The 14653-nt window shown below is 45.3% G+C and overlaps 1 protein-coding gene across 3 annotated transcripts in view; it reads left to right on the forward strand.

The window, feature by feature from the left end:
- RUVBL1 (RuvB like AAA ATPase 1) overlaps positions 1–14653 on the forward strand; it is a 54469-nt gene extending 39816 nt beyond the window's left edge. For 2 of the 3 annotated variants that reach the window (XM_021706396.1, XM_008072922.1), the window contains 3 exons: positions 7731–7833; positions 12845–12936; positions 14206–14653. In XM_021706396.1, the coding sequence (XP_021562071.1) occupies positions 7731–7833; positions 12845–12936; positions 14206–14365 (355 nt within the window). In that variant the 3' untranslated portion in view covers positions 14366–14653. The remainder of the gene's footprint in view (positions 1–7730; positions 7834–12844; positions 12937–14205) is intronic. The other variant, XM_008072923.2, reaches the window with a different exon arrangement.

Below are 14653 nucleotides of genomic sequence, written 5' to 3' on the forward strand. Positions count from 1 at the left end.
GTCAAAGATGAGTTGGTTGAGAAATTGAGGCTTTGCTTCCAGAATCTCTATCCTATTCCATTGGTCTATATGCCTGTTCTTGTACCAATGCCAGGCTCTTTTGATTACCATAGCCTTATAGGAAAGTTTGAAGTCTGGAAGTGTGATACCTCCTGCTTTGTTTCTTTTGCTAAGGATTGTTTTGGCTATTCGTGGTCGTTTATGTTTCCATATGAATTTCTGTATTGTCATTTCCAGTTCTGAGAAGAATGATGTTGGTGACTTAATTAATTTGGTAACTTAATGGGTATTGCGTTGCATCTATAGATTACTTTGGTAGGATGGACATCTTAACATTGTTGATTCTTCCTATCCGTGAAGATAGGAACACAATGTTGAACAAGAGGGCTGAGAGTTGGCAGCCTTGTCTTATTCCAGTTTTCAAGGAAATGTTTCAGTTTCTGTCCATTTAACAATGTTAGCTGTGGGTTTATCGTAGATGGCACTTATTATTTTGAGGTATGTTCCTTCTATACCTAGGTGTTTGAGGGTTTTTATCAAGAAGGGTTACTGGAGTTTATCAAACGCTTTTTCTGCATCTATTGAGATAATCATGTGGTTCTTGTTTTTACATCTGTTAATGTGTTTAATCACACTTATAGTCTTAAGAATGTTGAAAGAGCCCTGCATCCTGGGGATGAAGCCTACTTGATCATGGTGGATGATTTTTGAGATGTGTTTTTGGATCTGATTTGCTAGAATCTTGTTGAGGATTTTGCATCTATGATCATAAGGGATATTAGCCTGTAGTTCTCTTTTTTTGTTGAATCTTTAACCGGTTTGTGTATCAGAGTGATGTTAGCTTCGTAAAATGTTTTGGGGAGAATTCCATCTTTCTCAATTGCCTGAAATACTTTCAATAGGATTGGTATCAGCTCCTCCTGGTACGTTTTGTAGAATTCTGCAGGAAAGTCATCAGTCCAGGGCTTTTTTTTGTGGGTAGCTTTTGTATGGCAGAGTCAATTTCCTGGGTTGTTATTGGTCTATTTAGTGTCTCAATGTCTTCTTGTTTCAACCTGGGGAGGTTGTGTGATGTCAGACCTCCATTTCATTTAGGTTATCAAGTTTGTTTCCATATATTTGTACGTAGTAATCTCTGATAATCTTTTGTATTTCTTCAGGGTCAGTTGTGATTTGATCTTTTGTATTTCTGATTGGGTTTATTTGGGCCTTTTCTCTCTTTCTTGGTCATTCAGGCTAGGGGTCCATTAATCTTGTTAATTCTTTCAAAGAACCAGTTTTTTCTTTTGTTGATGTTTTCTATGATATTTTTGTCTTCCATGTCCCGTATTTGTGCTCTTATTTTGGTGATTTGAATTCTTCTGCTAATGTGGGATTTTGGTGGTCTTCTCTTTCCAGCTCCCTTAGGTGATTTGTTAGACTTTCCAGTTGTGATATTTCCATTTTCTTGAGGTGTGCTTGTAGAGATATAAATTCCCCTCTTAGAACTGCTTTCATGGCATCCCAGAGGTTTTGTAAGATGTTTCTTAATTTCATTTGTTTCCAGGAATCTTTTAATTTCTGCTTTGATTTCAGTGTTGAGCCAGTAGTTGTTCAGCATCATGCTGATTAGTGTCCATGTCTTTGTGGGCTTTGGGGAAATGTTGTTGGTGTTGATATTTATTTTTATTCCACTGTGGTCTGAGAATGTGCATGGCAAGATTTCAACCTTATGGAATTTGTTTATGCTTGATTTATGGCCAAGGATGTGATTGATCTTGGAGTATGTTCCATGTGGTAATGAGTAGAATGTATATAATTCAACCAAGAATAATCTGTGTCTATTAAGTTCACTTGGTTGAGTGTCAAGCTTAGGTTTTGAATCTCCTTGTTGATTTTTTTGCCGGCTGTTAGTGGGGTATTCAAGTCCCCTGCTATAATAGTGTTAGAGTCAGTATCTTTTTTTAGTTTACTTAGTAGTTGCTTTCTAAATGTTGGTGCTCCTGTGTTGGGTGCATATTTGTTTAGGATGGATATTTCTTGTTGATAGATCGAACCCTTTATTATTATGTAGTGTCCTTTTGCATCTTTTAAAATTTTTGACAGCTTAAAGGTTGTTTTGTTTGATATTAAGATTGCAACTCCTAGCCGGGCTCGGTGGCTCAGCCTGTAATCCCGCGCCTTTGGGAGGCTGAGATGAGTGGATTGCCTGAGCCCGCGGGGTCGAGACCCGCCTGGGCAGCGAGACCTCATCTCTACAATAAATCAAAAAATCAGCCGGGCTTGGTAGCGCGCGCCTGTAGTTCCGGCTACTCAGAAGGCTGAGGCGGAAGGATTGCCGGAGCCCAGCGGGTTGAGGCTGCGGTGGCCGGGAGCAGCCACTGCACTCCAGTCTGGGCGACAGAGTGAGACTCCAACTCAATAAAAAAAAAAAGGTTGCAACTCCTGCCTTCTTTTGTGATTCATTTGCCTAGAAACTCATTTTCCATTCTTTAATTTTGGGTCTGTGTGTGTCCCTTGTAGTGAGATGAGTGTTTTGGATGCAACAGACTATTGAATCATGGTTTCTTATCCAGTTTACCATTCTGTGTCTTTTCAGTGGTGCATTTAGTTCATTTACATTCAGGCTGATTATTGAAATGTGATTGTTTATCGCTGTCATGAGGTTCTTATAAAGTTTTTTCTTTCTTTAGTTGTTTCCTTTTGGCTTTGGGGTTGATCTATGTGTGTGTTTTCGAGTTTCTTGTGCTGTATTCTCTGTTGATTCTGTGCTCTGCTGTTCTCTTGGGAAGTGTGTGGTCATTCTTTTTTTTCTTCTGTGCTTAGTACCTTTTTAAGTGTCTCCTGTAGAACTGGTCTGGAAGCTGCATAATCTCTTAGGGATTGGATGTCTGGGAAGGATTTTTAATTCTCCATCACTGATGAAGCTGAGCTTGGTTGGATAGGAAATTCTTGGTTGAAATTGTTTGTCTTTGAGGACTTTGAATATAGGGCTCTAGTTCCTTCTTGCTTATAGTGTTTCTGCCAATAGGTCTGCTGCTTTTCTGATTGGTTTTCCCCAGTAGATAGTCTGACCTTTCTGTCTTGCTGCCTTTAGGAGTTTTTCTTTTGTGCCTACTTTGTGTAGGTGAATTATTATGTGTCTAGGGGTTGGTCTCCTCATTTGATTGTGGGGGTTCTTTGTATCTCTTCTGCTCGGCTGGTCACATCTCTCATGAGATGGGGTAAGTTTTCTTGGTTTATCTCCTGGAATACTTGCTCCAAGTTGTTCTCCATTTCTCTTTCTTCTTCTGGGATACCAGTCAGGCGTAGGTTCGACCTCTTGATTTAATCACACATCTCTTATAGGCTTTGTTCTTTTTTTCTGAGTCTTCTTTTTGTTTTTTACAGATCAGGTTAATTTCATGTTCTGATCTTCAAGTTCTAAGATTCTTTCTCAGCTAGATTAATTCTGCTTTCCATGCTTGTCATCTTGTTACTTATTTCCTGGATGGAATTTTTTATTGCCAAAATCTCAGTTACAAGTTCTTTCAGTGTTGCATCTTGTCTATCTTGAGTCTTATTCACTCTTTCCATCTATTCCCTAATCCCTGTCGTATTCTGGGGTCAGTCGTTGGTGACTCATTGTTTGGGCACCAAGGTCTGATTTTTCAGGAGTTTTGTCTTTGGTAATTGCCTGAGGTCTTCCTTTGGTTTTTCCTCATTTGTGACCGATCTCTTGTTTTTCTCTTTAGTTCTGTCATACAGTGTCAGTGGGAAAGACTTTCCCTTCTGATGTTTGCTCAGTCCTCTCTTCTTCCCTGATCTGGGCTCTGGATTTGTTCAATTTGAAATAGGACAGTGGATGAAAAGCTTTGCTGTCTCTTGTAGTTTTTGAAATTTGAATAAAGTAGGGAATGGGCTCTAGGATTCAGAAACTACTTGCAAGTTACAATATTTACTTGTTGTGGTATGTGTTCCCTGAGACCCTTTCCCCACCACCACTCTATATGATGATGCAAAGCAGAAACCAACGCAAAAACAATTGAACACACACACACACACACACACACACACACACACACACACACGCCCTAAAACAAACTGGAATAACAACAAAGTGAAACAAAACAAACAACAACAAAAAATCAAGAAAACTAGTGAATAGCACAAAGTGAATAGAGAAGAAAAACAGAAAGACCGGAGGGGGTGTGCGGTGTGTGTGTGGGGAGAATTCAGGTCAAACCCTCACACGTATATTGACACACACCTTAAACTATAAGAAATGAAAACTTGAAAACCCAGAACAAGATAGCAAAAACAAACCAACAACAACAAGATTGAAAGACGAACACTCAGTCATTCACCTACACACATAACAGAAAACGACAAATAAAAGATGAAACAGAAAAAGAAAAGAAAAAAATTTGGGGGGAAGATGCAGATCAAACCCTTACATACACATTCATGCACAAAGGAAAAATATTTAACAAATGGATGACCTAACAGTCAAACAATTTTTAAAGACTAAAAAAATTGAAAATTAAAAGAAAAAACCTGCTCTCTTGTGGCAGGTCTGTAATTGTTCCTCTAATCTGGTCTCTCCTGCAGAGCCACCTCTTTCACTCTCTCCTCAGGGAGTGGAGCAGGGAAGGAGGAGGGGCAGTGGAGGTGGGTGGGGCTGCAGTCCTCTCCTCCTGCTCTTGTATGGTCAGGGAGATCTCCTCCGGAGGGGAGGTGCAGGATTATCTCTTCCCCAGGTACGTACTTGTTGGGGGCGGGGGGGGGGGGGTGCCCCAGCCAGACCTATCCAGAATGGAGTTCTCCTGTTGCGACTGACGTCCCGGCTCCACCTGGGTTTGTCCCTCTCAGTCGTGGCACAGCTGTGTGGGTCTGACATTCAGAGGATTGCTGGGAAGGAGGGGGTTTGGGTCAGCCCCGGACTCACCACTGATCTCTTTGGAGTTCTTCCTCGTCCTTTTCTGGCCACACCTTTTGTCCCATGGCTGGCTCAGGGTAGGGGACGGGGCGCCTGGGACTCAGCACTCATCAGGCCCCTCCAAAGTCTGTGCTCTCAGGATATTCTCTCTGGGTCAGGATCAAGCCCTGAGTAGTTGGTCCGCCAGTCACAGAGATCAGGCCTGTTGCTCTGCGGTGAGCAAGTTGGAGGCTTTCCTGCCCCCCCTTCAAGATGGTGGTAGGTGCCTCTCTTGTCCTCTTCCATGGGACTTCCTCTTGCCTCTGGACTCCCTCTGCAGCCCCTGCTGTCAGTGCCCTGCCAGGGGCTGAAGTGGTGAGGCAAAGCCAGGAGCCAGCAGTCTCTTTCCTGCTGCAGTGGTGAGGGAGAGCCTGGGAAGATGGTTTCTCCTCGCCACTTTATGGCAAAAAAACTTTTGTCCATTAAAAAAAGAAATAATGGCACTTGGCTTCTGCGACCTGGGTAGAGCCAGGGATGAAACAGAGAAGCTGCAGCACCAGCTGTGGCACCAGGGGCCTGGCCACTTGCTCACAAGCCCCTACTTAGTCAGTCTCTCCCAGCATTTTCTTCTCAGGGAGGGTTTGCTGATTAAAAAAAAGGAGAGAAAGAAAAAGAAAAAGAAAATGGTGTTCAGCTTCTGCATTGATCCTTTTGTCTCTGACTTGTTTTACTTCGTGTGTTTTCAAGTTTCATCCTGTGCTAGTGTATATTTATTTTATTTTTGCAATAATAAATAAGCATTTATACGTCAACTAACTGGATACAATTCCAACAGAATTTTTTACTGAAGTTACAGTGTTAGCATATTATTTTTGAAACCAAATATTCTGATATTAACAACTAAATCCAGTGTTACCAAGCCCATCGCTGTGGCACCAGCTGCTGCACCAGGAGAGCCCTGGCCACCAGCTCCCTAGCCCTCACTCAGTCAGCCACTCACACACCCACTCACTCATCAGCACGTACACAAAATTTTCCATGCATTCTCTCACAGTGGGACTTACATTTCCGACTGTCTCGGCCGCCATCTTCCTGACCCCTGAATTTTCTTTAAAGTTAGCCTAGTACATGTATTTGCTATTAGTCTGTTTCCCTGCTTACTATGAAAGACTTTAATTTTTTTTTGCATAGATTTAACAATTATTCACTAAAATAGCATTTTGTTTTTTAAAAAATTGTTTTGATTGTGGTAAAATGTGTATTGCATAACATTTGCCATTTAACCAATTTAAATGTATAATTCACTGGCATTAATTACATTTACAATGTTATACAACCATAATCACTATCTATTTTCAAAACTCTTTATCACCTCAAAACCAGAAATTCTGAGCATTAAGTCCCATTTCCTCCTCCCCCATAACCTCTGGTAACACTGGTAACCTTGGATATACTTTGTCTCTATGAATTTACCTACTATAGATATTTCCCATCAGTGGAATCATACAGCATTTATCCTTTTGTCTCTGACTTGTTTTACTTAGTGTGTTTTCAAGGTTCATCCTGTGCTAGTGTATATTTATTTTACTTTTGCAATAATAAATAAGCATTTATATGTCAACTAACTGGATACAATTCCAACAGAATTTTTTACTGAAGTTACAGTTTTAGCATATTTTTGAAACCAAATATTCTGATATTAACAACTAAATCCAAATGACATGCTTTAGTGTTAGTATTGATTACTTGTGACCATAGACTCTGCAATTGTGCCCAAGTGTAGGGATGCTAGAGGTAATGCTGACGTCGGATGTCTGCTGTAACGACTTCCCCAGGCTGAGGCAGATGGCCACAGCACATGGGGCATCCATGCACTGTAGCTGAAGCCTGGCCTCATGTGTCACCTGGGTCTGCCCAGAAGAAGCCCGCCAGGCAGCTGGGGCCTTGCCGTCTGGTTGGTTGGCGGGGTTCCCCTCCTGGGCTGTTCTTACAGCTTGGGTTAAGAGAATAATAAGCAAAGGATGTGAAGTTACATCTCAGAAAGATGTAAAATAACTAATATAGGAGAATGCATTCAGATGCCTCATTACTAATCAAGGAAAGGCAAATTTAAACAGGGTGTTACCTTTCCCTCATTTTCTGAGTCTTCAAAACGGCAAAATACTTTAAGAATTGGAATACTCAGTGGTGGCAATGATGATGTGAGATTAGATCACCCATGTAGCTGTCTAAATTAGGACATTGATTCATTCAAATAGATACTCAGGGTTATTTCAGGTACTACAACAGTTGCTGAGGAAATGTCCATGGCTATGTGCATAAAATTGTTTATCAAAACATTGGTTTTTAAATTTTGTTTTAAAGATGTGGGGTATAATTCAGGATCAAAACATCATCATTAATAATAATAATAATAGCAACAATTGGAAACTTACCTAAATGCTCAACAATTTGCGTTAAGTAAAATGTTTAATGGATTATTAAGTAAATATTAAACACGATTATTAAGACTGAAATAACATGGACCAAAAACCAAAAAAAGTACAGGCTTAGTATGATTTGTAAACGTGTATATGAAAATGTGGCAGATATCTAGATGATTATTTTTTAGTATGAGTTAAGTGACTTTTTTCCTTCTTTTCTAGTTTTCCTGTGATATTGATAATTACCAAGATAATGAAGGTTATTTAAAATGCCACCTGCATGTTAGTCTGTTCACCCTGGCCCTGTCTCCGGCTCCAATTCTCTCAAGATGCCAACTAGCTGCTTTGTGGTTGTGTCTTAGCTGGGTTTCCATTGTTCACTTTCTTGTTTAAGAGAGGCTTAGGTGATAGAGTTAATTTGGCTCTTACAGAGGCACTGAGGATATCACCTCCCCTCATGGCATCCCTCTTGACCTTCTGGACCGAGTGATGATCATCCGGACCATGCTGTACACACCTCAGGAGATGAAACAGGTGAGCCTTTCTTCTTTCCTCCTGTCCCCTTCTCCTCTGGTTTGCTTGCAGTGTTCACTGATGGCAAGGTCTCCTTGGCTCAGATCTGTTTCTACTCACCATCTCACCACTCGCCTGCTGGCCTCGCACAAGTCACTTTACTCCCTATCTGAAAGAGGGTTGGGCTGTTTGGACACTACTTGAAGTGTCACAGAGCCTCAGTTCCCAGTTCTCTCTTCTATGATTCCCCTTTTGATAAGTTTGAGGAAAAGGACAGTGAAAAATTTTGATGACAGCCATTATGGAGGCCACCAGCTCTGAAACAAAAAGGCAATAAAATATGATTTAGTGATAGCCTTTTGGTGCCCAGGTCAGCCCTTACCTGTGGCCTTTTCTGCTCAGGAGATAAGGCCAGGCATTCTGACCCACCAGAACCCACAGTGGGCCAGCTCTAGCAGGGTGTACAACATAGTCCCTTTATCCGGAGGGGCCCAGTGCTTGAGTCCTAGTAGAGCCTGTCTGCTGTAAACAGTGTGACTAGTGATGGGTTTCTCAGCAGCTTTGGAGGCTGGCCTTGGGCAGATCTGAGCTTTTGTGACACAGAGTCCATGAAGGCTGCTAATAAGTTTACAGAAGTGATGGTGAAACAGTGTCACACAGCTTAGAAGAGCCTCTGAAGATGGGCTTCATAAGACCTTGTAATAAGAGGCTCCTGTGAAGGACACGTAGAAGCATCTAGCTCAGTGCCTGCCACGTGGTGCCTGCTCAGACATCCTCATGAACTGAGTTGTTGCTGCAGGAATTGCCATTCACTTGATTTGGAACTGGTGTACCAACTGTGTGCCAAGCATTGCCTAGGCACTTTCCTCTTAGAATTTCTAGTTACCTAATGCCACTTTTCAGTATCCCTATGATCATGCCATTTGCTTAGTGGTGGGCTGTGCCTTGGGTTGTGTCTCCCTGGAGCGGCACATGCTGTGCTCTTTCCTGCCCACCCTTGCCCCAGATGGTCTCCATGGGGCCTGGGGCTGCATTGACATCTTGACATACTCGGTCTGGATCTTCTCCTCTCACCAAGGGCATGGCACTCTTTCTTGGGCATCTTGTTGAGCCATGGATTTGCCTGACCAGCATGATTCCATTTGATCACCGGTAACTTGTGAGGCAGGGAGAATTATTACCATTATCATTTTAAAAGATAAGACCTATTCAGCCTGTAATCCCAGCACTTTGGGAGGCCGAGGCGAGTGGATTGCCTGAGCCCATGGGTTCGAGACCAGCTCAGGCAACTTGGCGAGACCTTGTCTCTACAATAAATCAAAAATTAGCTGGGTGCAGTAGCGTGTGCCTGTAGTTCTGGCTACATGGAAGGCTGAGGTGGAAGGATTGCCTGAGCAGGTCGACACTGAGGTGGCCATGAGTGTGCCACTGCACTCCAGCTTAGGTGATGGAGTGAGACTCCAACGCAAAAAAAAAAAAAAAAAAAAGGTAACACCTAAGCTAACTACTTTGTCCAAGTTCATAATGCTAGTGGCTAGTAGGTGACAGAATTTAGGCTATATGATCCCAAAACCAATATTTTTTTTGAGTCACCGTCTCTGTTGCCCAGGCTGGAGTACAGTGGCACAATCATGGCTTACTGCAGCCTTAAACTCCTGGACTTAGGTGATCTTTTTGCCTCAGCCCCCTGGGTAGCTGGGACTATATGTGTGTACCACCATGCCTGGCTAATTTTTTTCATTTTTTGTAAATATGAGGTCTTACTATGTTGCCCAGGCTGGTCTTGAACTCCTGGGATCAAGCAGTCCTCCTGCCTCTGCCTCCCAAAGTGCTGGGATTAGAGGTGTGAATCATTGCACCTGGCCCCAAAACCTGTATTCTCAATCACTGTGCCGTTCAGCCTCTCTCCCGCTAGAAATAACTCAAATTGGTGTGACTTTTCTCTGGCAGTTTGTGAGCAGGCTTTTCCTATGGAGTGGCCAGGGACCCTCTTGGGCCCTCTAGATAGTCCCCCTTCTTACCTGTGGCCTTTCCAGCCCTGCCTTGCTGGCATTTCTTATTGATGGCACCCAGGAATACTATGGGAATGCATCGAGTGAGTTAGGGATCTCTGTTCATGACCAGCACTGGCAGGTTACTGGAGCACTTATAGTTCGTAGCAGCAATTGTGCTGGCACTTGCCTCTTAGAATTTCTAGTTCCCTAATGCCACTTTTCAGTATTTGTGTGATCACGTATGATCCAGGATGCAAAGTCAGACTGTGCCCTCCAGAGCCCATGCCATTCTGTTATTTGGAGATGGTGCTGATGGCTGATGGCAGGGGCCTCGTCACCAGATAAAGGTCTCTTGATGTTGAGTGACTGTCAGGTTGAGGCCAAGGCATTTAATCAACAGAAGCAGAAGTAAAGACAAAAGGTCCCAGGTGATGATTGGAAGTTTTCCCCATCCTTACTGCAGGCCATAAGCACCAGCTGTTGGGAATAGAACCCCCTGTGTCCTGCCAAGAAAGGAAGCCCAGCACAGGGGTCGTCAGGGCCAGAGACACTTGGGATTCTTCGTAGCTTCCATTTGCTGCTGAATGACATGAGCATTTGGCACGTATCTCAGAGCCTCAGCCTTCTTCTGTGCTGAATGAAAATCTGTTCCCACGTTTGCGAGGTTGTCATAAGGATTATGTGAGATAGTGGCAGTAACTTAGGGCTGACCATCCCTTCCCACTGCGGTTATTATTGCTGTTAACAATAGCCCCATGTGCTTCACAGACATCCTCCGGGGTCCTTTACAACGATTTTGCAGTAACCAGCACTTGAGGCTCAGAGGTCAAGGGTCCTGTGGCCATGCAGAGAACAGGCGGCAGTGCTTGGACCTTACCCAGAGCTCATTCACCTTTGTTGCCATCATCAGGTCACAGAGCTCCCAGTCCAAGCTCTCTGAAAGGTTCCACACTGTGCCCCCAGAGCAGTGATTTGACAGCCAGCTATGGGCTGATTCCATCTTGGTTCACCCAGGAGGGCTCTTCTCAGGCTTTCTCTCAGGACTTGCATTGCTTTGTTTGTGCTGGCTCAAGGAAGAACCTTGGCATTTTTACTGGAACCCAGGGTAGGTTTTTAAACAGACCAACTCACTGTAACTTGTATACTCTGCCATCAGTGCCGACACCCTCATAAACTATCCCTGCAGGTTATTAAATGATTAAAGATCTCATTTGTGAACTGTCCGTTTCGAGCAGTCTGAGATGGGAGTGCTCGTGATTGCTCTGACCTGCTCTTGAGAGTGAGAGTGGGTTGTCCCTTACATTCTGGAAGCTGAGCCACAGATTTTCCGTGCTGCTCAGTGAAGGGGAGACACTCAGGCTGAAACTCCCTCCTTTGACCGGGCTCCAGGATTTGGTATTTGTGTCGCCCAGGAGTTTCAGAAGGTCCCCTGGGGACATTTTTCTCAGTAGAACTTGGTGGTTCTACTGAGTTCCCAGCTGTGAATAAGAAACTCCTTTTTACATTGAAGCTCTGTTCAGAGGAGGAGTTCTCCTGCTGATGGAGCAGGGAGCCAGGGATCTTCTTCCAGCCCCTTTTCTTGGCTGTCCTTGGGCCCATCCACTAACTTCGGTGGGCTCTTCTCTGCTCAGGGCAGGTTGCAAGAGGCCTTAGTTCTCTCTGTGCCTGGGGACAGCCAGAGGGAGGGCAAAGATGCAGGAGTGAGTTACCCTTTTAGCTTTGGACCTTGGACAGTGGAGCCCTCCTGTACAAGCTAAGATTTTCAACAGAGCCCACACCCTGGCAGCCCACTGATGAGCCCACCGGGTAAGTTTTATGTGACCTGTGCAGTGTGAAATATTTGAACAAGTTGCTGAGTAGAGTTCCATGCCTGTTTTGACACAAGGGAGGCCTTTGCTGACAGCACCTCGTAACAGTAGTGGCCTGCGGCGGAGGGGCCACCTCTCTGGCCCGGGCACCTCACTTCCACTTGGCTCCCTCCACTCTGACCCACCGGGCCCTGCAGGACCTTTCCCATCCGCAGCCAGCTGGTGCTGGGCTCCCCTGCCCCAGGCATCACATGGACTCCCCCACCTTGCAGCCCTGCCCTTGGGACCCCTGCCTGGAGTGCTGACGGGCACGTCCTGATGCGGGCCGCCTCAGTAAGCCTCTGGTTCTCCTTTTCCCTCTCAGAAGGCTGAAATGGGACTCAGTCTTTCCCAGTTCCTGGGCCTCTACCCTGGGTGTATTTTTATGGCTTTAATTTAAACAAGGGCTTCTTGATATCTTGTTTACGAAGCTGCCAAAGTGAAAAATTCCTGTATTATATGAGGCTCGAAGTCCTCGAGTTATCTCAGCTCCACAACACACAACATCATTATCCCGCTGCCCCTTATCACTCAGCGCTGGAGCGCCTGCGGATCCTGGTGCCACTGTGTTACAGCGTCCCCGCCGCCAGCCTGCCTCCCCCTCCAACTTTACCGAGATCTTCAAACTGCAACACGCGTCAGCCTCTTCTTGATAGATTAGATATCTCCTGGCGATGTTATGAGGGCTAGTAAATCTTTAAAAGGAACTTTTTTGATTTATTTGACCATCATATTTATCAAGCAAATAAAAAATGTCTCTTCTTGCCTGAGGGCTTATAGGTGTTGGTGTCTGTGCTGGAGAGGAAGGTTAGAGCCCTTGAGGAGCCCAGGGCAGGTTGGCAGAGGCCTCAGTTCTCTGTGCCTGGGGACAGCAAAGGGAGGGCAGAGAGGCAGGGGTGGGCTGCCCAGGAGCTGCACACCTCCGGGGGCACCAGTCACCCCTCAGTCGCTTGAGCACTGCACACTGGCTGTGCCGCCCTCCATGTAGAATGTGGTGCTGCATGTGCCCCTGGAGGGCACCAGGCCAACAGTGCTGGGCAGGCATTGGCTCCCTGCTCACTAGCCCAGCTCTTTGCTTCTCTTGTGGTGCAGGGTGAGAAGCACTGAAGAAGGCTGTTTTAAAGCACTTCAGAAATGGGACGCTTGAAATTGGGCACTGTTGATCGATCGTGTTTGTTTCTCCTCTAAAAGATCATTAAAATCCGTGCCCAGACAGAGGGAATCAACATCAGTGAGGAGGCGCTGAACCACCTGGGTGAAATTGGCACCAAGACCACACTGAGGTGAGCTGGCATCCCCAGGCCCCACTGATGCCTTCAGAGCACTGCCCAGGGGTCTTGCTGGCATCATTCTGGGAAATAAAGTCAGGCCCCCTTCCCAGGGAACAGGATCATATCCATCTGTTCTTTCTGAGTGATGGATGTCAGGGCACTTCAGTTTAGAGTGCAGAGTACGTAGCTGATGGTTTTTTAAAAGCTAGAGTAAAAGTCCCCTTGTCGTGCAGCAGGTGCGACCCTCTGGTGGATGGCTAGGTCTGACCCTAAGCCAGTCCTCTTGGCAGAGAACATAGATATTCAGAACTAGAAAACAGGGTCCAGGTGAGCAGCCCGCTAGCCTGGGCCCTGCCTTGTGGTGTCTCTCCTGTTCTCTAGGCGGGAGTGGGTAGGGAGGGCTGGGGAGGAATGCAGGCATAGGTTGTTCTCCTGACTGCTCTCCAGCGGGCCCAAGGCAATGGCCTTTGGAGGATGTCCCAGGCAGTGTCCGGATTCCTTGTAAATACTTCATAGTCCTTAGCCCTTCCCTATGTCCCTTGAGGCAGTTCCTCTTGCTCTGAGCTGAAGGCAGAATTGCAAGCTGTGAGGTTTGGATGGAGAGAGGTACTTTTAAAAATGATGAGGGGGGCTGGGCGCAGTGGCTCAAGCCTGTAATCCCAGCACTTTGGGAGGCCGAGGTGAGGGGATTGCTTGAACCCATGTGTTTGAGAACAGCCTGGGCAACTTGGTGAGACTTCATCTCTACAATTAAAAAAAAATTAGCCGGGCGTGGTAGCACGTGCCTGTAGTTCTGGCTACTTGGAAGACTGAGGCAGGAGGATCGCCTGAGCCCAGCAGGTCGACGCTGGGGTCACTGTGAGCATGCCACTGCACTCCAGCCTGGGCGACAGAGTGAGATTCTGACTTAAAAAAATAAAAACAAAACAAGACTAGGTTTTTGTGCCTTTGGATAGGGCTTGTGCTTCCAGTTGACTGTGCACTAATTTTCTTGCCTTGTTATATATCCTTCTCTCTATTTGGCATTACCTGCCTGGCACCTGTGTCCATCTGAGTTTGCAGCCCCTCTTAGGTGGCAGTGGAGAACTTTTGGACTGATAAAGATATGGGAGTTGCACTTGTGTCGTGTTGGTGGCTCCTGGCCTCTCTGCTGGGGTTATGACTGCAGCTCTCTGAGAAGTGACACCTCTCACTCCCCTTTCGTGTTATGTGCTGATCTGGGGGAAGGGGCTTCCTTCTGTGGCCCCAGTTGCATTCCTTCCCTGGCCCTGTTCATTCTAGGTACTCGGTGCAGCTGCTGACCCCTGCCAACTTGCTTGCTAAAATCAACGGGAAGGACAGCATCGAGAAAGAACATGTTGAGGAGATCAGTGAGCTTTTCTATGATGCCAAGTCCTCGGCCAAAATCCTGGCTGACCAACAGGATAAGTACATGAAGTGAGATGACTGAGATGTTCCACAGGAAGAGACTCCCGGGCATGCCTGGCCTGCGTCCAGTCTGTGGGCAGAAGCGCTCACCCCGGGTGGGGGCTGCCTTCCCTACTCAGGAGTGGTGTGCAGCCTTGTCATTCAGTATGGAAAGCATGTCTTTTTAAGTTATAACTTCTCCCGCTGCTTTGAAAGAACCCTTCCTTACCTGTTGTGTTTTCTAATAATTTCTTATAGATTATTTTGATGAGATATCTTTTTTCTTTAAATAAAAAAATAAACTTTTAATTTCAGAACAGTT

Source organism: Carlito syrichta, unplaced genomic scaffold (genome assembly GCF_000164805.1).
Source record: "Carlito syrichta isolate Samal-C Ts95f unplaced genomic scaffold, Tarsius_syrichta-2.0.1 Scaffold315518, whole genome shotgun sequence".
NCBI lineage: Eukaryota > Metazoa > Chordata > Mammalia > Primates > Tarsiidae > Carlito > Carlito syrichta.